General features: G+C 47.9%; 2 protein-coding genes across 2 annotated transcripts; one reads left to right on the top strand and one right to left on the bottom strand.

The window, feature by feature from the left end:
* Positions 1-2,260: 2,260 nt before the first annotated feature.
* LOC117438282 (dynein regulatory complex subunit 4-like) lies at positions 2,261-4,874 on the bottom strand. Its single transcript, XM_034073814.1, has 4 exons — positions 4,778-4,874; positions 4,098-4,190; positions 2,886-3,074; positions 2,261-2,699 (listed from the first exon to the last, which is right to left on the bottom strand). The coding sequence occupies exons 1-4, from the start codon at positions 4,778-4,780 to the stop codon at positions 2,541-2,543; spliced, it is 444 nt and encodes a 147-aa protein (XP_033929705.1). The 5' UTR covers positions 4,781-4,874; the 3' UTR covers positions 2,261-2,540.
* An 8-nt stretch (positions 4,875-4,882) lies between these two features.
* Positions 4,883-23,161, top strand: LOC117438281 (dysbindin domain-containing protein 1-like). The gene is made up of 4 exons (XM_034073813.1): positions 4,883-5,279; positions 21,306-21,446; positions 21,762-21,902; positions 21,974-23,161. Exons 1-4 carry the CDS (start codon positions 5,249-5,251, stop codon positions 22,132-22,134), a joined length of 474 nt encoding a protein of 157 aa, XP_033929704.1. The 5' UTR covers positions 4,883-5,248; the 3' UTR covers positions 22,135-23,161.
* The last annotated feature ends 229 nt before the right edge of the window (positions 23,162-23,390 follow it).

Here is a 23,390-nt window from a genome sequence, read left to right as displayed (position 1 = left end):
TCAAGAATAAAGAAAGCACCAGAACCAGAGAAGACATGGCAGATCGAACCTTCAGGACCCTTACATATGAAATTGCATCAGTCATAATTTGGACTTATACGATGACTGGCGTACCAGCTTGGGACCAAAACTTATACCTGAAATTAATGCAGAATGTTACTAAGGTTCTTAATTGACTGCTGGGTGTGTGCATAGTTGCCTGTCGTGGTTTAAACTAAATCTGCACAGTTCCCCCTTTGTTTCCCCTCCCCCCCCCCCTCACCTTCCCACTCCCGGAGGGATGGGAAGGAGAGCCAGAGGAATACAACTTCCACGGATTGAGGTAAAATCAGTCCAGCAATCAAGGTATAACAGAAATAACTACCGGTACCAATAACAAATCAATGTTAGAGGAGACAAACAGGGAGAGAGAATACGATACCACCCGCCGACACGAGGCCAGCCCGGAAGAGAGAGAGAGCTTCCCCCCTCCCCTCCTAGCCAGCTTCCAGTTACCTCCCTGAGCCCAGCCCGGCGTGTTAACCCCTTCCCTCCCGGCCAGTTTCCAGTCCCCTCCCCGAGCAGGACGTGCTGTGGTATGGAATACCTCCCCGACTAGCCCAGACCAGGCGCCCTATCTCTCCCTCCTCCCTGGCAGAGCATGAGCTACTGCTGAACCCATGACATTGCCTAAATCAGGAGAAAATCCGGACCTTCCCTTAATTGGCGTTCCAATTCACAATACTGTCTCATGGAATAATTTGTGGGTAAACACTAGTAACCTACATCCAAAGGAAAAGGTTAGACTTGGGATAGCTAATCCTAGTCCAAGTAAAGAATATTATACTTGTATACAAAGATGTATTACACCAGGAACCAGAGTGGGAGACTATTCTTGTTTAAATGTCACAGGTGTAAGTCACTATTCAAATTGCAATCGCACTATTAATATAGATGGTATCGTGGTTCAATGGTGGCCCATTCCTGAAGGGAAAGGATGGTACTGGTTATGTGGAGAATATGCTTATAAGACCCTACCCATCAACTGGAAGGGGGCATCCACCTTAGGTGCCCTGATACCCAATCTCACTATTATTGACATGCATCCTTCTGGAACCTGGGTTAGAAGTTTTGCTAAACTGATTAAGTGATGGTTTAACCCTATTGCTGAATGGAACACCCCATTTTATAGTTTTGTGAGATGGCTAATTCCATCTTTAGGAGTAAGTGAACTAAAGAAGGCAATCGTAAATATCTCAGCAAGCATACAGGAAACAGAAAACCATTGATATAATCCAAGTGGAACAAGAAGAGATAACTAGCCTATCTAAAATGGTACTACAGAACCGAATGGCTCTAGACATGTTACTGGCTTCACAAGGAGGGGTCTGTTCCATAATCAATGAAAGCTGTTGTTTCTATATAGATCAAAGTGGCAGGATCGAAACAGATCTGGGGGAAATCTGGAAACAAACTAAAATATTTCATGAAGTGTCCAAGGATAATACCTCCTGGGGGTTTGAAGAAATATGGAGAAAGTTAACTTCATGGTTACCTAATCTCTCCTGGTTAAGGCAACTGGTTGCAGGAATATTAATATTAGTTGCTTTAATATTGGGTACTTGTGGTACAATACAATTTTCTTTCTGGTGTTGTAAGCTATCTATAATAAGTTATGAAGACTGGGAAAGAAATGAAATCAAGCATCAAGTAGAAACAGGAAACTATTTCAAAAAGACTCTAGATGGTAATGGTAGTATATAAAGTGTTGCAAAAGAATTTTCAGAAGGACAGAAAAAGGGGGGATTTGATACAAGGAGGCACAAAAACACAAAATGTAATCAGTTCTAAGTAATATTAAGTTTGATGGCTTTGTAATGGAAATAGCTGTGGTACCTGAATAACTGTGGTGCCTGAAGGTAGTTGACATAGTTTCAGGTCCTCAGAACCTTAATACAAAAGGTGTGAGAAAAGCAGAATGGAAAAACAGGACCTGGGGGTGGGGAGTATCTGGAACTAGCTGATTGCCAGGATGGGAGCACTTTAACTGATAAGTAGGACAGGATGATTGTTATGTCTGTAGTGTTAATTAAGGTGGGAAAAGTAAACGACCCTTAAAGACCACCATCACATTTTTGTATGAATATGGGAAACTTTCTGGAAAATTATGTAATATTCCCAGTGACCATATAAAGATGGCCTGTAGAGCAATACGGGGACACACGTTAGGAGGAGCTATCCCCCGTGTCTCCCAGAGCCGCAATACAGAATACCTGCTTGTCAGCTTGAAACTCTGTTGGCGAGTTTGTTCCTGGAGTTTTCTCTGAATCAGTAACCAGAGGTGGGACAGTTAGCACGTAGATGACACATGTCAGATAGGCTGTAAACCTTAGCGTACACAACTAATGGGGAAATAAGGGAGGGAACCTGCAGATGGGATGAGAAATGTAAATCAAAGTTCTGCTTTTGCTGGGTGTGCCTATTTGCTAGGACACCTGTTTTTTCACAAACGTTAATAAATAGCTGCTTCACTGCTGTGTCTAACCGAGGCCTGCCTGAACTTAGAAGCCATTTCTCACAAGCTTCACTTTCAAGGAGAACTTGTCTTTCTGCAGCTCCATCCCCTGGGCCAGCTTCATATACAGGATGCTCTCTGCCGTCAGCTCAGTGAGGTTTTCCTGGTGTTTGTACAGCAGGTGCTTCACCTTCTGCTTGTAAACCTAAAGACAACCCACAGACCGGGTGAGGTTCTTCAGCAGGAGACACCCAGAGCTGGGATACTGGCCAAGATGTTCTTGGCTCACATCCCTTCAAGTTCCTCCTCCTCTTCCCCCTTCTCTCTCTTCCTCAGAGCTGCCTGAGGCTCACCCCAATCTTGGGGCACTCTCAAACTTCTCCCCTCCCACCTTGATCTCCACTTGATGCTGCTCCTCCACCTCCCAGTCCTTGTTGCATAGCTCCGCTCTCTTCTCCTCCAGCTGCCAGCAGGTGATCTCCCAGAGGGTGTGCATCATGTCGTGCTCCAGCTGGAAATAGTTGTGCTCTTCCTGTTCCCAGTCCAGCTCCTCCCGGAGATGCACAATGTGCTTCTCCAGCTGCAAAGGAGAGAGGAAGAGTCAGGTAGGGAGACATGGAGGCCTCAGAAAGGTACCTTTACAGGACACCCATGGCAAGCCATGTTGCAAACCTGACAGGACGCAGTGGCATTTACTTGGGTGAAGAAGAGCAGGAAAAAAGGGGAGAAGCTCTGACCTACCCTGGGCTCGACAGAACCCATCAGTCTCTGGAAGACCAGTAACATAAACTTATACTACTGTAGGCAGCCTGGGGCTCAGCTATACTATCTCGCAATGTCCAGTAACACCATTCTCGTGTGCCTAAATACTCCTGAAGCATAGAATCAGACTCATTTAGGTTGGAAAAGGCCTTTAAGATAATCAAGTCCAACCATTAGCGTGGCACTGCCAAGTCCACCACTAAACCATGTCCCTAAGTGCCACATATCCACCGCTTCCCTGAGCAGCCAGCTCCAGTGCTTGACAACACTTTTGGGGAATAAATTGTTCCTAATATCCAGTCTAAACATCCCCTGGTGCAGCTAGAGGCCATTACCTCTTGTCCCATCGCTTGTTACTTGGGAAGAGAAACTGATCCCACCTTGCTACATCTTCCTTTCAAGTAGTTGTAGAGAGCAATGAAGTCTACTCCCCTCAGCCTCCTTTTCTTCAGACTAAGCAACCCCAATTCCCTCAGCTACTCCTCACAAGACCTGTGTTCTAGGCCCTTCACCAGCTTTGTTGACTTTCTCTGGACCCACTCCAGCACCACAGTTTCTTGCAGTGAACTGAACACAGGATTTGAGGTGCGGCCTTAACAGTACCGAGCACAGGGGAACAATCACCTCCCTAGTCCTGTAGGATGAGGTGGCTGCTCCTTCCAGGAACAGGGAGAACCACCCCCACATAGCCCAGATAGGCATTAGGCAGCAAAAGAAATCCCATCTGCTTGTCTCCATCATGCTCTGCAACCTTTTGTCCCCAGAGACAGGCACTAAACGGGGGTCCTGAGTGCAATGCCCTCCTGCTCAGGGGTGGGCTGAAAGATGGAGGTTCTCTCACCTCCTCCTTGCTCATGCTTGTTGGGAACAAGGCATCAACCACTGCTGGACTTTTGCTCACATTCCCTTTTTTTCCAACATTCTTTTTGGGTGCCTAAGGAAAGACAGAAAAATCACAGTCACAGACTAGTTTGGGTTGGAAGGGACCTTAAAGCTCCTCCAGTTCCAACCCCCTGCCACAGGCAGGGACACCTTCCACTAGACCAGGTTGTTCCAAGCCCTGTACAACCTGGCCTTGAACACTGCCAGGGATGGGGCAGCCACAGCTTCTCTGGGCACCCTAAGCCAGCGCCTCAGCACCCTCACAGGGAAGAGCTCCTTCCTAAATTCTCAATCTCATCTCTGGCAGGTTAAAGCAATTCATCCTTGTCCTGTCCCTACAGGCCCTTGTCAAAAGCCCCTCTCCAGCCTTCCTGTAGCCCCTTTAGGCACTGGAAGCTTCTCTAAGGTCTCCCCCGAGCCTTCTCTTTTCCAGCTGAACGGCTGCCACCAGCCCATACCACGAAGCCCCTTCACGGCAGGGGCGTACGAGAACAGGAGGGAGTGCCAGAGCTGAAGCCCTCCCCAAGATCGGAGTGGAGCGGGCCAAGCCTCCCCTTTCTACATCCCCCGGCTCCAGAGGACCCTTCAGCAACGGGTCAGAATCCCTCATACACCAGCCGGTCCCGATCCCCCTCTCACCATGACGGCTGCCACCGGCGCCACAGTCTCCAGACAACGGTCAAACTGATCTCGCGAGAGGCACGCGCAGGTCTGGACACACCCCCTAGCAACGCGGCACTCCGCTTTAGCAACGGCGGCGGGGTCTACTCCAGGCCCGGCCACCAGGGTTTCCGCGGTGACCGGTCCCGGCACCCCTCCGCGCGCCCAGGCTCAGTGCTGCTCTGCGGCCCCCCGCACCCACCGCTGGGCCCTCCGCCGTACCCCTGCACCCCCGGTCTCCGTGTGCGTGTCCCCCGCACCCCCGATCCTTGCCGTGCCTCCCCCTTCGCCTCGTGTCCGCCCCTCCCAGTGTCCCTGGTCCCGGGTGGGCCTGTCCGCTCCCCTCACCCCCGCAGCCCCCGCCCTGCCCCCGGCACCGCCCCCGCTGTGGCGGGCAAGACCGTGAGGGCTGCGGGATAGCACCGGGCCTGCCCCGCCTAGCATCGGCCTATGGCTGCTCCGGGAGTGACCGGCACCGCAGGTGAGGCAGCCAGCGGGGGGCGGGTAAAGGACCAGCGCGTCCACCACTGCGACCCCGGCGGCTCTGAGCCTGCAGCGGGGGGAAACGGGCCGGGCCCCGCGGAGCGGGAGTGCCGGGATTCACGGGGAGATGTAGGGTGGAGGAAAGAGGGGTGTGCTAAGGGGTGTGTGTGCAAGAGGGGGTGTAACGGGGGGGGGGGGGGGTGTGTATGCAGATGCAGGACGATGCGGGGGACTCTGGGGGGGTTATGTGGAGTGTGTGCAAGGAGAGTGCAGAGGTGCATGGGGGGAGTGTGTGCACCCTGGTGCAATGATCTGGGGGTGCCCGTCCGCAGGGGGGGCCGCGGGGTGCTCGGGATGGGGACAGGGGGGTGCAGGGAGAGCCTGGGATGGGGCTGTGGGGGTGCCCAGGGGACATGGGGGAGCAGTGGAGTGCCAGGCAAGGGCTTGGGGTACTTGTGGCAGGCCAAGGCACGGGGGATGGGGGGGGGGGGAGGAGGCCGGGCAGAGCCCCAGTGCAGGTGTGCCAGTGCTGTAGGAGGGGCATGGAGGACTGGAGGGGTGCTTGGGGACAAGGTGGTGGCCGTGCTGGTATTACATGGGGCTGCAGTGGAGCCCTGCATGGTGACACAGGTGGCTTCTGCACACAGACATCCTTCGCATATATGCCCTGCACGTGGCTGATCCATGGCCCCGGTCCTGGTGGCAGCCCCAGTCATGCCCTCCCAGAGCACTAGACCTTTGGCAGCTGGGCAGTGCCACAGGGACTTGCACTGACCAGGAGTGGGGCTGCCACCGATGGGGTGACCAGAGCCATCTACTGCTAGACTCTGCAGTTTGACATGAGTCAGCACAGTGGTGTTAGCAGTGAGGGAGCCCTGATACTGGCCCCACTTCCCCCCAAGGCAGTCAGTGAGCCCAGGCCAGAGCGGGGCAGCATAGCTGGTGTCCCAGTGTCACCATGCAGGCAGAGAGGCCTGCGGGGATTTCTTCAGCAAGGAGCAGTGCCCTGGTAGGTGGGGATACAGGGGGCTGCTAGTGGGAGGGGGGAACACACATGCTCCATAGGGTAACACCACCGTCTCACCAATAGAGGCTGGGTGGTGGGGTGGCAGGAGCAGGCAGCCCCTGTGAACCCCTGGGAGCACTTCCCAGTGTTGAAGTCGGGTGGGGACCCCGTTTTCTGGCTGGAGAGAAGGTGCTGGCAGTGCAGGGTGACTGATTGGTCTGATTCGGAGAAAACTTCAGGAACAAACTTGCCAACAAAGTTTCAAGTTGACAAACAGGTATACTTTATTGCGGTGCCAGGAGACAAGGGGGATAGCTTGCCGCGGCCAGGTGGAGGGGAGAAAACACCGATACGATGTAGATTCACAAAATGCTCCGTTTATTGATTACGAGACTGCTCTTAATATACTGTCTTACACGCGATCACGCATTACTTGATTGGCTGCTTCACTTTGCCCATGAGGGGTACATGCTCCCCTTTACCTCTCCTGATTGGTTTCACACCTTCGCTTCAGCTTAGCGTTACATCATGCTTCTGGCATCTTGTTATTGCATTCCTGTTTTGCTGATCTTGACGCTTCTTCTTTTAGCCTGGGGTCAGAGGTTCACTTTCTCACAGCTTGCTGTAAGCCTGTTAAAGCGCCCATGCTCGACCCCCAACATCTCCCCCTCTTTTTTCAAATAAGGTGTTCGTCATCTGCTGCATGCCTTGCATAATACATTGTCATACAACACATGCCCAGAAGCATTCTAATGCAAAGGGGATGTGAAGCAGCTGCAGAAGTAAACTGTACAGTGTTAACAGTCAAGGAGTTACACTCCCCCCTTTTTTTTTTTTTTTTTTTTTTGCCATTTATTGCAAAGCATTAACTCCTTATATACTATTGCTTACACACACCTACAGCAATTTGGCATATCATGATTGGATACTTGTCTTGAAGACCCTTAGTGACTAACATATAATTGGTTAAGCACAGGTGTGAGAACTTGACCTCGAATGCTTGCCAACAGTCCACAGTTCTCATAACTCAGTGAATTCCAGCTTCTTCTTATCTTGCTTGCTTAGGCTTCCTCAGGCCTCCCACGGCCTTGCTGTATCCCTCGGAGTTATTCAGAGCTCATGTACCAAATATTCATTTTCCTGTGAGAACACTGTCTCCACATCTCCCCCTTTTTACTTTTACTAAAAGTTTTTTACAATTTCGTATGTCTGCTCTATCACTGCTGGACTTGTATAACATTACAACCCACTACTCTAGGTAGCATTATTTCAGTAAGATTAGTCTGATTTGAAGTCACTTGATGTCACCTTTATAACATGTGGCATACCAGTGAATCCTACACACCATGTAACAGGATGGAATAATTGGGATTTAACACATGTGCTCAGTATACTTGTCCATTAGCCATGGTCACACATAATAGAAAAGATATTACAAAGATTTTACACAGATTTCTATCATTGCTGTTTCTTTATGTTGTTCTGCGGCTTTATACTTTTCGCTGGCAGTCAGTATGGCCCTGTTGATAGCTGTACACAGCTGGGCCTACCCTTTTTCTCCTGTATGGCTCTCTGATAACAGTGGAGGCCATCCCTCACATCAAGGTCTGGCATGGCATGTGTCTCCACCGCTCCATGCCTGCTGGGTTGCAGCCAGCAGCGAAGCTAAAGGTTCTTTTTGGTTGCAGACACAGAGGCCAACCCAGTCTTGCCCTTGACTGTGGTAGCAGGCATTTGGTCAATCTCTGTCCTTGCACCTTGTTGTCAATGCAGAGTTTCACCTGCTTAACCCAGTAACAAGTCACTACTACAGCAAAGCACACATAGATTTACATTAGCAGAGTAACTATCACAGAGTGCAGCAGCATGCTGAAGATGCCAATGGTAGCGAGGGACTAACCAAAAAAATTTCTTACAGTGGAGTTCTCCCACCCTCTTAATTTGTTCCATTACCTGCTTTGTAACACTATCATAATCTTAGAATCTTTCTAGCTTTTACCTTAGCATTTTCTAGCAGCTGCTGCAAATTTGCATTCTTTAACACCTCTTTTACAAGTGACAAATCCATACAATACAAGGTATAGTTTCTTATTAGCAACTGGCTAGTAAATACAGGTGGTTTTATACACAAAATCACAACCTCTAATAATAGCTACTTTACAAGCATGCATATTCAAGCTGTTAATTTTCAGTTGCCCTCAAGTGATGTTTTTTTTGTTTTTTTTTTTTTTTGATTACACATGCATATTGTCTGGAAAACAAGCTTTAAGCAATATACATCAAAACTACAGTCACTAATAACAGCTAGAATGAGTTATCATTACCCTTTTTTTTCTATTTTTTTTTCTATTTTTTTCCTATTTTTTCTATTTTTTTCATTTTTTTTCTATTTTTTTTTCTTTTTTTTTAATCATTTTTGTTTTGTTTGTTGTTTTTTTTTGGTTTTTGTTTTTTGGTTTTTGTTTTTTTGAAGTCGCTCACCCTGCTTTGCACAGCTAAAACCACCGGCCTATCGGCAACTGCACTTTTGCATTAACCTTTTCTTGCCAGAAAGGTTAAACTGCTACCTGTTAAAACTTTTACATGAACCTGACAACAAAAAATACACAGAACACTGTCTGCCCTCATTACAAACACACACAGACACAGACACGCATGGGATCCCACAAGCACACTCCACACAACTACAGTATTTGAAACACAAATTCCAGACAACCATTGTTCCCACTGCACAGTCCCACATACAGGACGTGGCACAAGGACCCTGTAAAGACTATCAGGAAACCAGCTCCGAGAACCATCATCGCAGTGCCAGGTGGCAGCTCAACCTTAGCGGGCGTCCCCGCAGAGGCTCTGCTTCCCTCACATCGCATGAGGCTTGGGCTTTTATACTGACCAAAATGCACACTCGTTCCGACACAGGTGACCAGCCTATGTTGGAAGAAGTTGCCAGCAATACCTCTAAAGGTTTCCAAGGGTCGAAAGAAACATGGACATACTTAAATTTACCAACTTCTAGTACATGAGTATCACAGAGAGACTGTATCAAAGGAGTTGTATACGAGGTCCCAACTCCACGGTCTGACACATTCTGCCCAATACCCCTGATAAGAGCATACAAGAGACCTTCCCACTGCGGGTTTTGAACCAGCATATACACCACAAGGAAACCGTGCAATACATCTGCATCCCCCACCCATCTCACTTCTCCCTTTACATTTATCACAAGGATCTGGGGGATATAAATCAGGCTTCTTTTCCGGATGAATAGGCTCCAGGTCAAAAGCACCATCCAGGTCAGCATCGGCATTATCAGGCATCAGAATCTCAGGAGCAGCAACAGCAAACTGATGAACGTGCACAGGCTCCTTCTCGGGGTCAATAGGGCTCAGGTCGAAAGGATCATCTTCATCCCCGTCCTCAGTCTTCGCTGCTGCAGCGGCAACCGGCAGAGATTCGGGGGGGGGGGGGCACGCTGGTCTCCATGATCTCATTTTTTGACTTTAACATCTCTAAAACAGTTCTCCAAATGACTAACAAACTTTTCACAGCTTCATTGCCTTTCGTGGCTGCATTCCACAGCTTAACTCCTGCCCCATTCCACAAGGATATCTCAAATCCGGTAGACTCATCAATCTCTGGGTAACGTGTCTTCGACCATTTCAACATTAACTTTAGGTCTGTCTCTTTAAGGGTTGCTCCCTTCACCTTAGGAAGGACTGAAAACATCCATAAATCAAGGGCTTCTTCCTTAGTAATTTTCTCCCAAATCTCAAGATTAAAAGCTTCACCGACTCCCACAATTCTTCCCCTATCTTACGCCATTGATCTTTGGAGAATAACTGTCCCGCATTTTCTAACAACCCCCTTCGTCGGCACCAAAATAAAAAGTCCACAAGTTCCTGTCGGGGTATCGAGTACCCTGTTTTCTTCGCTACGCATAGCACTCCTTCTATCGTAGCCTTTTCTATCTCTGATACAGCGAAACCCATCCCGAACCAGACCGCAGTCTGCCTGACTCACCGGTCAGCCGTGGCCACGTAATTTGAGCTCCTTTCCTGCCTCTCTCGGACAGCCTGCCTCTCTCGGGCAGCCGGGATCTCCACCTTCTCTCGTCCGCGGTCTCTCTCTCTCCTGGTATCACGTCGGGGTCACCAGAGTGCCGCGGCCAGGTGGAGGGGAGAAAACACCGATACGATGTAGGTTCACAAAATGCTCCGTTTATTGATTACAAGACTGCTCTTAATATACTGTCTTACACGCGATCACGCATTACTTGATTGGCTGCTTCACTTTGCCCACGAGGGATACACGCTCCCCTTTACCTCTCCTGATTGGTTTCACACCTTCGCTTCAGCTTAGCGTTACATCATGCTTCTGGCATCTTGTTATTGCATTCCTGTTTTGCTGATCTTGACGCTTCTTCTTTTAGCCTGGGGTCAGAGGTTCACTTTCTCACAGCTTGCTGTAAGCCTGTTAAAGCGCCCATGCTCGACCCCCAACAATAGCTAATCCTAATGTTTATCACAGTATTGCTACAGAGGCCATCCTTATATGGCCACTGGGCATACTTACATATTTATGAGGTTACACATGAATTACATCATTTTCCAGAAAGTTTCCCACATGCATACAAAAATGTGGTGGCAGTCTCTGAGGGTCATTTACTTCTTCCAACAATCTTCATCACTTCTGGCAGTCTTCCAAGCACCAGCTTAATTAACATTACAGATATAGCAATCATCATGTTCTACTTATCAGTTAGTTTAACTGTACCCATCCTGGACATCTGCTAGTCCTGATACTCCCCAGTAGATATTTACACCAGCTTAATGGGTTCATTAACAACACAAACATAGCAATCATCCTGTCCTTTGACTTATCAGTTAGTTTAGTTGCAGCCCATCCTGGACATCTGCTAGTCCCAGATACTTCCCATCCCTAGGTCCTGTTTTTCTATTCTGTTTTTCTTACACTCTTTGTACTAAAGTCTTAAGGACCTAAAACTATGTCAAGTACCTTCAAGCACCTCAGTTATTTTCCATTACAAAGCCATCCAACTTGACCTTACTTAGAACTGATAACATTTTATGCTTTTGTGCCTCCTTGTCTCAAATCCCCCCTTTTTCTGTCCTTTTGCAAATTCTTTTGCAAATTCTTTCGCAACATTTTATATACTACCATTACCATTGTCGTGGCTTAAACCAATCTGCACAGCTTGTGCACTCACTCCCCCCCTTGCTCCCCCAACTCCCGGAGAGTTAGGAAGGAGAATCCAAAGAATGTAGCCCCCACAGGTTGAGATAAGAACAGTTTAATAGCTAAGGTATAACACAAATCATTACTGCTACTACTACTACAAATAATAATGATAAAGCTAATAACAAGTGAAGAGAATACAACACCTCACCAGCCACCAACCCATAACTCACCCCACCCTGCCCGACCGAGCACCGACTGATACCTCCTCCATCCCCCCAGAGTCTCCAGCCCTTCCGGGTCTCTCCCGGTTACATCCTGGGTATGACGTGCTATGGTATGGAATACCTCTTTGGCTAGCCCAGGCCAGGCGCCCTATCCCTCCTTCCTCCTAGCTTCCCCTCCTCCCTGGCAGAGCATGAGCTCAGAAAAGGCCTTGGGCAAACCAAGCATTTGAGCAGTAACTCAAAACAGGCTCGCTATCAGCAAGCGTTCCCAACCCGAAAGTCAAAACACAGCACTGCACCAGCTACCAAGAAGGAGAAAAAATGACTGCTACTGCTGAACCCTGGACAACCATCTAGAGTTTTTGAAATAATTTCCTGTTTCTACTTGATTCTTGATTTAATTTCTTTTCAAGTCTTCGTAATTTATCATAGATGGTTTACAATACCAGAAGGAATATTGTATCATACCACAAGTAATCAATATTAATATTAACACTCCTGCAGCCAGTTGCCTTAACCAGTACAGATCACGTAACCATGAAGTTAACTTTCTCCATATTTCTTCAAACCCCCAGGAGGTATTATCCTTGGACACTTCATGAAATATTTTAGTTTGTTTCCAGATTTCCCCCAGATCTGTTTCAATTCTGCCACTTTGATCTATGTAGGAACAGCAACTTTCGTCGATTATGGAACAAAGCCCTCCTTGTGAAGCCAATAACATGTCTAGAGCCATTCGGTTTTGTAATACCATTTTAGATAGACTAGTTATCTTTTCTTGTTCTGCCTGGATTATATCTATGGTTTTCCTTTCTAATTCCTCTATGCTTGCTGAGATATTTACGATTGCCTTCTTTAATTCACTTACTTGCAAAGATGGAATTAGCCATCTCACAAAACTATAAAATGGGGTGTTCCATTCAGCAATAGGGTTAAACCATCACTTAATCAGTTTAGCAAAACTTCTAACCCAGGTTCCATAAGAATATATTTCAATAATAGTGAGATTGGGTATCACAGCACCAAAGATGCATACCTTCTTACAGTTGGGGGTAGGCTCTTATAAGCATATTCTCCACATAACCAGTACCATCCTTTCCCTTCAGGAATGGGCCACCACTGAACCACGATACCATCTATATTAATAGTGCGATTGCAATTTGAATAGTGACTTACACCTGTGGCATTTAAACAATCTCATACTCTGGTTCCTGGTGTAATACATCTTTGTACACAGGTATAATATTCTTTACTTGGATGAGGAATAACTATCCCAAATCTTAACCTTTCCTTCAGATGTAGATTGCAAGTGTTCATCCACAAATTCGTTAATGAGATAGTGTTGGAAATTGGAACACCAATTAATGGAAGGTCCTGATGTTCTTCTCATTTAGGCAACTGTGCACACACCCAACAGTCAATACAATTAACAAATTTAGTAACATTCTGCATAAATTTCAGGCATAAGTTTTGGTCCCAAGCTTGTATGCCAGTTATCATATAAGTCAAAATTATGACTGATGCAATTTCATACGTAAGGGTCCTGAAGGTTCGATCTGCCATGTCTTCTCTGGTTCTGGTGCTTTCTTTATTCTTGAATAATGTATACAAGCAGGTTGTTCCTTTATCTTCCCTGCTGTAAAGGTGGTCAGTAATATCTGGAACTGTCCGCTCCACTTCTCCTGTAGAGGATCTCCTGAGAAAATCTTAACATAAACCCAGTCTCCAGATCTGAAAGGGTGAATCGGATAATCCAAACCTCTTGCACTTGTCCCTACTATTCTCTTATTTATCTCCTCCAATTGTTTTCCCAGATTGACCAGAAACTGTTGGAGATTGCCTTCTCCCACTTCCTGAAAACTTTCTCCTTTAAACTGGGACTGATATGGTCTCCCATATAAAATCTCAAATGGGCTCACCTCTTCTTTTGACCAAGGTTTGGTTTGAACTCTTAAGAGGGCCAGTGATAAAGCCTGGTACTAATCATAGAATAGTTAGGATTGGAAAGGACCTCAAGATCATCTAGTTCCAACCCCCCTGCCATGGGCAGGGACACCTCACACTAAACCATATCACCCAAAGCTTCATCCAACCTGGCCTTGAACACTGTCAGGGATGGAGCATTCACAACCTCCCTGGGCAACCCATTCCAGTACCTCACTACCCTAACAGTAAAGAATTTCTTCCTTAGATCCAATCTAAACCTCTGCTGTTTAAGTTTCAACCTGTTACCCCTTGTCCTATCACTACAGTCCCTAATGAGTAGTCCCTCCCCAGCATCCCTGTAGGCCCCCTTCAGATAATGGAAGGCTGCTAAGAGGTCTCCACGCAGTCTTCTCTTCTCCAGGCTGAACAGCCCCAACTTTCTCAGCCTGTCTTCATATGGGAGGTGCTCCAGTCCCCTGATCATCCTCGTGGCCCTCCTCTGGGTTTGTTCTAACAGTATCATGTCCTTTTTATGTTGAGGACACCAGAACTGAACACAATACTCCAAGTGAGGTCTCATGAGAGCAGAGTAGAGGGGCAGGATCACCTCCTTCAACCTGCTGGTCATGCTCCTCTTGATGCAGCCCAGGATATGGTTGGCTTTCTGGGCTGTGAGTGCACGCTGCTGGCTCATGTTCATTTTCTCTTTGACTAACACCCCCAAGTCCTTCTCTACAGGACTACCATGAAATTCCTCTTTGCCCAACCTGTAGCTGTGCCTGGGATTGCTCCCACCCAGGTGTAGGACCTTGCACTTGGCATGGTTAAACTTCATGAGGTTGGCATCAGCCCACCTCACAAGCGTGTCAAGGTCCCTCTGAATGGCATTCCTTCCCTCTAGCGTATCAACTGAACCACACAGCTTGGTGTCATCGGCAAACTTGCTGAGGGTGCACTCAATTCCATTGTCCATGTCAGCGACAAAAATATTAAACAAGACTGGTCCCAACACCGATCCCTGAGGGACACCACTCGTTACTGATCTCCAGCCAGACATAGAACCGTTGACCACAACTCTTTGAATGTGACCATCCAGCCAGTTCTTTATCCACTGAGTGGTCCACCTATCAAATTGATGACACTCCAATTTAGAGACAAGGATGTCATGTGAGACAGTGTCGAACGCTTTGCACAAGTCCAGGTAGATGATGTCACATGCTCCACCCCTGCCCATGAATTTTGTAGCCCAGTCATAGAAGGCCACCAAATTGGTCAGGCAGGATTTTCCCCTAGTAAAGCCATGCTGGCTGTCACCAAGCACATTTCTCTTTTTCATGTGCCCTAGCATGCCTTCCAAGAGAATCTGCTCCCAGATTTTGCCAGGCACAGAGGTGAGACTGACTGGTCTGTAATTCCCCGGGTCATCCATTTTCCCCTTCTTGAAAATGGGGGTTATATTTCCCTTTTTCCAGTTGTCAGGAACTTCTCCTGTCTGCCATGATTTTTCAAATATGATGGCCAGTGGCTTTGCAACTTCATTTGCCAGCTCCTTCAGGACCCATGGATGGATTTCATCAGGGCCCATGGACTTGTGTACATTCAGGTTCTTAAGATGGTCTCGAACCAGATCCTCATGTACAGTGGGCCCAAGGTCGAGGTTTTCACAGTCCCTGCGTCCGCCTTCCAAGACTTGGGTGCTGCGGTCAGAGCCTTTGCCAGTGAAGACCGTGGCAAAGAAGCCATTCAGAACCTCAGCCTTCTTCAAGTCCTGTGTAGCCAGTTCTCCTGAAAGTTTCCGGAGGGGGCCCATATTGTCCTTAGTCTGTTTTTTAGCCACTACATACCTATAAAAGCCCTTCCTGTTGTCTTTAACATCCCTTGCCAAGTTTAGCTCCAATTGGGCCTTAGCTTTCCTAACTTGGTCCCTAACTTCCCGGACAACATCCCTGTATTCATCCCAGGCCACCTGTCCTTGCTTCCACCTTTTATAAGCCTCTTTTTTCCTGTGAATTTTTCTCAGCAGCTCCTTATCCATCCAAGGAGGTCTCCTGGCCCTCCTGCTGCACTTCCTTCTAGTCGGGATGCAACACTCCTGAGCTTGTAGCAGGTGATCCTTGAATATTAACCAAGAGTCTTGGGCCCCCTTGCCCTCTAGGGCTATATCCCATGGAACCTTGCTAAGCAGGCTCCTGAAGAGCCCAAAGTCTAATATAAATTTGTTTCTTGGCATATTTTACTAATCTGTTGTTTGATCAGATGGTTCATCTTTTCTACATGCCCACTGGCCTGAGGCCTGTATGGAACATGTAGTTGCCTATCAATTTCTAATTTTTTCTAATTTCTTGCAACAATTTTGTGCTAAAGTGTGAGCCTCGGTCGGAAGAAATTGCCGCTGGTACTCTGAAGCGAGTTATTATCTCATTCAATAATGTTTTAATCATTTGGTTTGCATTATTTATCCTACAAGGGAATGCTTCTGGCCAGCCTGAAAAAGTATCTGTTAACACCAGCAAATATCGATAACCTCCTTTTCTTGGTAATTCAGAGAAATCTATTTGCCAGTGCTGTCCCAGATAGCTTCCTCTCTCAATTGTCCCAATTTGATTTCTATTTTCAGGTTTAGGATTATTCTTAAGACATTGCTGACATTGTTTTGTCACTGATTGATCTGTGGTGTATACATTCCTTCCTACAATTTGTTTGTCCAAATATTTATACAAAGAGTTGCTACCCCAATGGGTTTTATTATGTTCCTCTTGAACTAGCCACCAGAGTTGGCTACAGGGAATTACAATTCACCCATCAGGTATCTGAACCCAATCCTCTTTGTTTTCGTGTCCTTTGAGATCTTCAATCAATTTTCGATCCCCCTCTAAATATCTGGGTTTAGATTTCTCAATTTCTAGTTTGCCGACAGGTATTAAGGACATAATTTTAGATTGTTTGGTCACTTGTTTAGCTTCAAAATCAGCCAAATTATTTCCAGTTTCCTGATAAGAGTCACCTTGTTGATGCCCTCAACAATACATTATAGCTACTTCCTCAGGTAGCTGAACAGCTTCCAGTAGTCGTAGAATTTCTGTAGCATGTTTAATCTCTTTCCCTTGTGTGTTCAAGAGTCCTCGTCCTTTCCAGACGGCACCATGTGCATGGACCACACCAAATGTGTATTTAGAATCAGTCCAAATATTTATCCTTTTGTCCTTAGCCAATTCCAGGGCTCTTGTTCAGCATGTTCCAGAGGTTTCTTTCAGATCTGGTTGGCTTGAATATACAGTCTCTATAGTGGCCACGCAGTCTTGTGTTAATAGTTCTGCTGGTTGTTCCTGCAAAAAGGATGCTGGATTGACAACATTACTGACCACAATTTCTATATCATTGTGTTGCATAAGGGGGGCCTCGTATTTTAAAAAACATAAAGGAGATAACCAGTGGGCTTCCAGAACTGCTGATACAACATGGGACACTAGTACAGTAATCTTTTGTCCCAAGGTAAATTTGCAAGCCTCTTCAATGTTCATGACAACTGCTGCCACAGCCCTTGGGCATCTGGGCTTTCCTTTGCTTGCTTCATCCAGCTGTTATGAAAAATACACCACTGCCCTTCTGCAGGGTCCTAGTTTTCGAGCAAGGAACCCCCAAAGCTATTCCCTGTTCTTCACAGGAATATAGCCAAAACAATTTAGTCACATCCAGAAGTCACAGAGCTACAGCTCTCATTAGCTGTTTTTAAATTTCTAAAAGCCCTCTCTGCTGAATTAGTCCATTCTAAAGAGGGAGGGTTTCCCTTCAACAGTTCATGTACTGGTCTTACCAGAACATGATAATCATGCATCCAAAGTCTGCATCATCCAGTTATTCCCAGGAACGTCCGGAGCTCCTTGATGGTCAACGGTCATGGAGTTTGACAAACTGCTTCTTTTCTAGTGGTTCCAAGTTCTCTCTGTCCTCCTGTTATTTCATATCCTAGGTAGGAAACTAGGGTTTGAATTATTTGGGCCTCGTCTGGACACCCGATAACCATTCAGTCCCAGAAAATTCAGTAATCCCACCATTCACTGGACACATTTTTCCTTTGTTTCTGTGGCAATTAATAGGTCATCCACATATTGTAACAGAGTCCCTGTCTGAGTGGGTGGTTTCCATTATTTTAGTTCCAGTGCTAAATAATTTGTAAAAGTCATTGGACTGTTTTTAAACCCTTGAGGTAATACCATCCAAGTTAATTGAGTTTTTTTTCCTGTATCAGGATTTTCCCCTTCAAAAGCAAATAAATTCTGGCTTTCTTTGGCCAATGGTAAGCAAAAGAAAGTGTCCTTTAAATCCAAGACAGCAAACCATTTCTGATTATTATTCAATTTAGTCAATAAGGTATATGGATTTGCTAATATTGGATGAATATCCTCTGCAATTTTGTTGATTGCTCTGAGATCTTGAATCAGTCTGCAACTTTATTTCTTTACTGTCCAGATAGGAGTATTATATTCCAATTCACATTTAATTAATAATCTATATTTTAAAATTTATCAATATTTTTTAGTTCCCTTTTCCTGCAACTTTAGGGGATATTTTTTTATTCTAATTGGGCAGGCCCCCTTTTTATTTCCACTTTAACAGGCAAAGCATTTTTCGCCTTACCTGGAACTTCAGATGCCCATACTCCCAGATATACCTGATTAAGGATTTCTTCTATTTCAGGGAGGTCCTCCTGTTTGCTTTTCTGCTGAATAACTCTGTTGATAAACTCAAAACTGCAATTAACTGATTGTTTTTAACTCTAAATTCCATTTTGCCTTCTTTAAATGTTGCTTATTGCCCTAATAAAGATTTTGGAGAATTTAGCATGCATAAGAATTTATGCATTCCTATTTGCTTTCCAAATTTGTACTTTAAGGGTTTCAGAAAGAATGCTGCTTTTCTTTTTCTTGCCCTTTTTTTTTTCTTGGTGGGCAGTAGCTCCCACATCTGTAACAAATTTCCCTCTGATTTAACACCCAACAAGTTGCTCCTGTATCCAGTAAAATTCCACTTTATTTCTTCTAGTCCCTAGTTTTGATTTAACCAGTGGATCTGCTAGGGTAGATTCCCCAGGCCCTGTCATTCTAGTTCCAGTTCAGTGACCGGAGCCACCCCATGGCACTCTCCCCAGGGGAGTCTCATTTCCAACATCCAAACTCCCCACAACACGCACACTGATTTGGTCCCACAGGACAAGAACCCACTCCCCCACCTCCACCCAACATCCCTCCACCTCTGCCTCCCCAGCACTCATCCCATGCTCAAACACAGGAGCTGCCCGAGCTCCCCTCCTTTCCCCCTTGGTTTTCTTTAACTTTAAACATCTTTCCCCAACATCACAATTTGAATAACATCTCTCAATCTTAGCTTTCAGTTTTTCCCTGTCCTTTTCCAAAGCCAAAATTAAGGGATCTGATGGAGCTATATTAATTTCACATTCAGTCTACCACTCCAGGTGGTTTCTGAAAGTGAAAAACATATCTGCATACATTACTTCATCCCATTTTCCTTGCCACCTCAAAAACAACATTAATTGTGACAATGTATCATTTCAAAGTTTCATTTGTAGACCATTTTTCCTGATCTTCCAAAGTATACAAAGGCCACCACTGGTTACTATTTTATCAACGTTTTCTCATTTACCAAGCCCCCAGGAAACCCTCCCTGTTCTTTCCAATGTGCCAAAATGTGGCCTAAAGGACTCTTTTTCAAGATCTCTCCACTCTGCTGATTTCCCATTATCAATCTCACATTCACACACACACACAGGATCCCACAGACAGTGGGATCCACACAGTTACAACACTTGAGACAGAAACAGAAAATAAAATTCTATCAAACAAACAACAATTAATAACATTTATAACAGCCTGTCACCAAGACCAAAATTATCACTATAACAAGCCACAAAGTAAGTCGAATATGAACACGATCCAAAACCATTTCCGCATGACTCCCCCTGCATCTTGTAGGACCCAAACCACAAGATGCCCCGTTTGTTGTGGGTGTATACCAAATGGATGCTAGCAGCCATGTATACACCTTTACCCACAAGATTTCCTATCTCAATTTACAGAAGGCTTCCAAACCATACATACATTTACCAAACCAAGTTACCAAACCGAGATGCCCCCTGCATCTTACAGGCTATATGAAAGAAAATAATACCTTTTCTGAAGATGGTCCTTGTCTGCTCCCAGTGATCCGAATGAGTCGAGGGGGGTCCCTCTGGGAAAAACTCCCAAGGGCCCTAGGGAGCCCTGTCCTCAGCGAGTCCTGTAGCCGAGCAGAGAAGGTCCCATCTGGGGTGCCAAATTGATTTGGAGAAAACTCCAGGAGCAAACTCACCAACAACATTTAAAGTTCACAAGCAGGTATTCTTTACTGTGGCTGCGGGAGACACGGGGGATAGCTAATCCTAAGATGTATCACTGTATTGCTACAGAGGCCATCCTTATATGGCCACTGGGCATACATACATATTTATGAGGTTACACATGAATTACATCATTTTCCAGAAAGTTTCCCACATGCATACAAAAATGTGGTGGTGGTCTCTGAGGGTCATTTACTTCTTCCAACAATCTTCATCACTTCTGGCAGTCTTCCAAGCACCAGCTTAATTAACATTACAGATATAGCAATCATCATGTTCTACTTATCAGTTAGTTTAACTGTACCCATCCTGGACATCTGCTAGTCCTGATACTCCCCAGTAGATATTTACACCAGCTTAATGGGTTCATTAACAACACAAACATAGCAATCATCCTGTCCTTTGACTTATCAGTTAGTTTAGTTGCAGCCCATCCTGGACATCTGCTAGTCCCAGATACTTCCCATCCCTAGGTCCTGTTTTTCTATCCTGTTTTTCTTACACTTTTTGTACTAAGGTCTTAAGGACCTAAAACTATGTCAACTACCTTCAAGCGCCTCAGTTATTTTCCATTAGAAAGCCATCCAACTTGACCTTACTTAGAACTGATAACATTTTATGCTTTTGTGCCTCGTCTCAGGTGCCACCTCATGGGGTCAGGATGCTACAGAGCCAGTGTCAAGGTGCAAGCATCCCGCAGCTCTGTCTGCCAGGAACAGAATCCAAACACCCCCATAATATCCCCTTCCCCATCCCAGGTCCTTTGGGTTGGGGGCATTTCTATCCCCTGCCCCGCTGTCTCCATCCTGGGGGGACAAGGAGGTACCTAGCCCACAGTGAGTCTGTCCCTGTGCTTTCTCACCTGGCAGTGCAGCAATGGTAGGGCCCGGTGGCACATGGTGCCAGGGCACAGCTGGGTCCTGCTCCAGCACTGACCTCAGGTGGGCTGGGGGACTGGGTGTTGCTCCAGTGGACACATGAGGTATCCTGAGACCATTGGTGTCCCTCAGAGTGCCACCACCACTGGCAGACAAAGCTGCCCTTTGCATGGGCTCCAGCACAGGCCATGCTTTTGTCTGTCCGACACAAAGGGGCTGCACGGGGCAGGGGCTGTGGGGCTTCAGCTTCCAGCACAAGGCTCTAGGCAGTTCTGCCAATCCTACCAGGCCCTACCACAGGTCTTGCTGCCCCCTCAGCTAGACTGCCTACAGGAGCTGGTGGGGCCCTGGGATGGAGCTGCTGTCACCAACATGGCATGTGCTGGTATTGCAGAGCTCGGCAAGGAGATGCTGGTCCTGGCGCACCCAGTGGGGACCCCCACCCATGGGCCAACCCAGCAGCCCCCCGGAGCCCCTGTTGAGGAGCAAGGTGGCATACCCATCCCCGGCCTGCTGCAGGTCACCGAGTGCAGACGTGAGTACAGCCCTGCCTGTCCCCTGCCTTCCTCTGACTGCCCCCAGGGTCTCCCACCAGCCCCTGAGGTGCCTTGCCAGCCGGTGCCTGTCTCTGAGGTCCCTTGCCAGCCTCTGGGATCCTCTGCCTGCTTTTAGTATCTCCTGCCAGCTCCTGGGGTCCCTTGCCTGTCCCAGTCGGTCATCTTCCCCCACCGACCCCCTTATCTTCCCCGAGCATCAGCCCCCCCTACCCCTTTGGGTGCCCCCCCCCGCCCCTCTCCGTGGCGCCGGGCTGAGCAGCAGGCGGGTCCCGGAGCGCGGCCGCCGCCCGCAGAGCCGCTGAGCAGCGTCTCCTCGTTGGAGGTGCACTTCGACCTGCTGGACCTGACTGAGCTGACCGACATGTCGGACCAGGAGCTGGCCGAGGTCTTCGCCGACTCCGACGAGGAGAACACGGCCAGGGAAGCGCCCGGCGGTGAGCGAGGAACTGGTCCCGGTCCTGACCCCCGCAGTCCGCCGACCCTGACCGACCTGTCTGTCCCTCAGGGTTGCAACCGCAGGCGGTGCCGCGGGCCGGGTACCTGCGCTCGCCCTCCTGGACCCGGGCGCGGGAGCAGAGCCGGGAGAAGAAGCATCTCAGTGACCAGGAGCTGCCGCAGGGACCTTCAGATGCCTTTCTGCCCACTGACCGGCCGCGGGATCCCTAGGAACGGTACCGGCCACTTCCTTCCGGCACCGCTGGAACCTGGCCTGGGAACTGGCACCGCGGGTCAGCCACGGTGAGAGGCGACCCGCAGCTCTGCTGGGGGAGCCGGTGGACCAGAGCCCGCACACCTCACCCCATCCCCGGAGCTGCCCGCAGCCTAGCATGGCCGGTGCCTGCCCGGTTCTCATGTAGCAGTGCTGTGTTCCAGTAAAACCGAGCGACCCGCCACTGCCGCGCCTCTGCCCGTCTCTGTCGCCGCTGGGGAGGGACACAGGGCTCTCCTCGGGCCCGGGAGCTCCGGGAGGCCAAGGAGCAGGCCCGGTGAGGGGAGAGAAAAGGGAGTCCGGCTGGTACAGGTGCAGCGCTGCTTTGGCCCCCGCCGACGGTAGTGCGGGACACCGCGATGTCGCGGCCCATTTGGCAAAGCTGGGGGGTCGGACAAGACACTGGAGTCCCAGTCCCACTGCGCCAAACAGGGACACGAGTGATGGGTTGCACAGAGGCACATTATTGCTACAGGAAACCCGGTGGGGGAACTGGGTGTTGGCCCCCAGACTCAGCAGTGTTATTCCAGTAGTGCATGTGTGTGGAAGGGGGGTTTCACCCAGCTCCCGCCACCTTGCCCAGCCCGCGGGAGGTTAGCTCAGGTCTGTCCTGGTGCAGCCGTGGCTCTAGCTCAGCTGGTAACACGGACCCATGCCACACGGGTGTAGGCAGTGGGGTATGGTACTCCTGCCCTGCCTGCACCCATCCCTGTGCTCCAGGCATGGACACTGCAGGTGGGATCAGTGTAGGGACAGCAGGAGCTGCTGTGGGTCATTAACGGGATCCCAGTCTCCCTCACCCCGGGGCTCACCCAGTTCCCAAGGAGCAGTTGGGGTCTGGCACCAACCCCCCCCCATCCCGTCTCATCCCTCAGGGCCCCATGGACAGAGGGTCCAGCAGAAGTCAAGAGTCACCCTGGTCCCCAAGCAGCTGATACACGGGTAACCAATGTACAGGGGGGTAATACAGAGAAATTGTACAAGGGAGTTAAAGGAATTCCTTTGCTTAAACAAAAGTATTGTCTGTCCTAAGTACCTGCCATTGCCACCTTGCCAAGGCATTGATTACTGCTGGAGGGGAAGAAGCAGATGCTAGTTCTGCTGACAAAAGCAGATGAAATGTCCTGCTGATAAGCCGGGGAGAAGCAGACTGGGCGATCAAGCCTTAAGACCATGACAAAAACACAGATGTTTGTTCCTACTGATAAGCGGC

The sequence above is a fragment of the Melopsittacus undulatus genome, assembly GCF_012275295.1.
Source record: "Melopsittacus undulatus isolate bMelUnd1 chromosome W unlocalized genomic scaffold, bMelUnd1.mat.Z SUPER_W_unloc_4, whole genome shotgun sequence".
Classification (NCBI taxonomy): domain Eukaryota; kingdom Metazoa; phylum Chordata; class Aves; order Psittaciformes; family Psittaculidae; genus Melopsittacus; species Melopsittacus undulatus.
The sequence above is the reverse complement of the archived record's forward strand: the minus strand, read 5'-3'. Positions and strand labels throughout refer to the sequence as shown.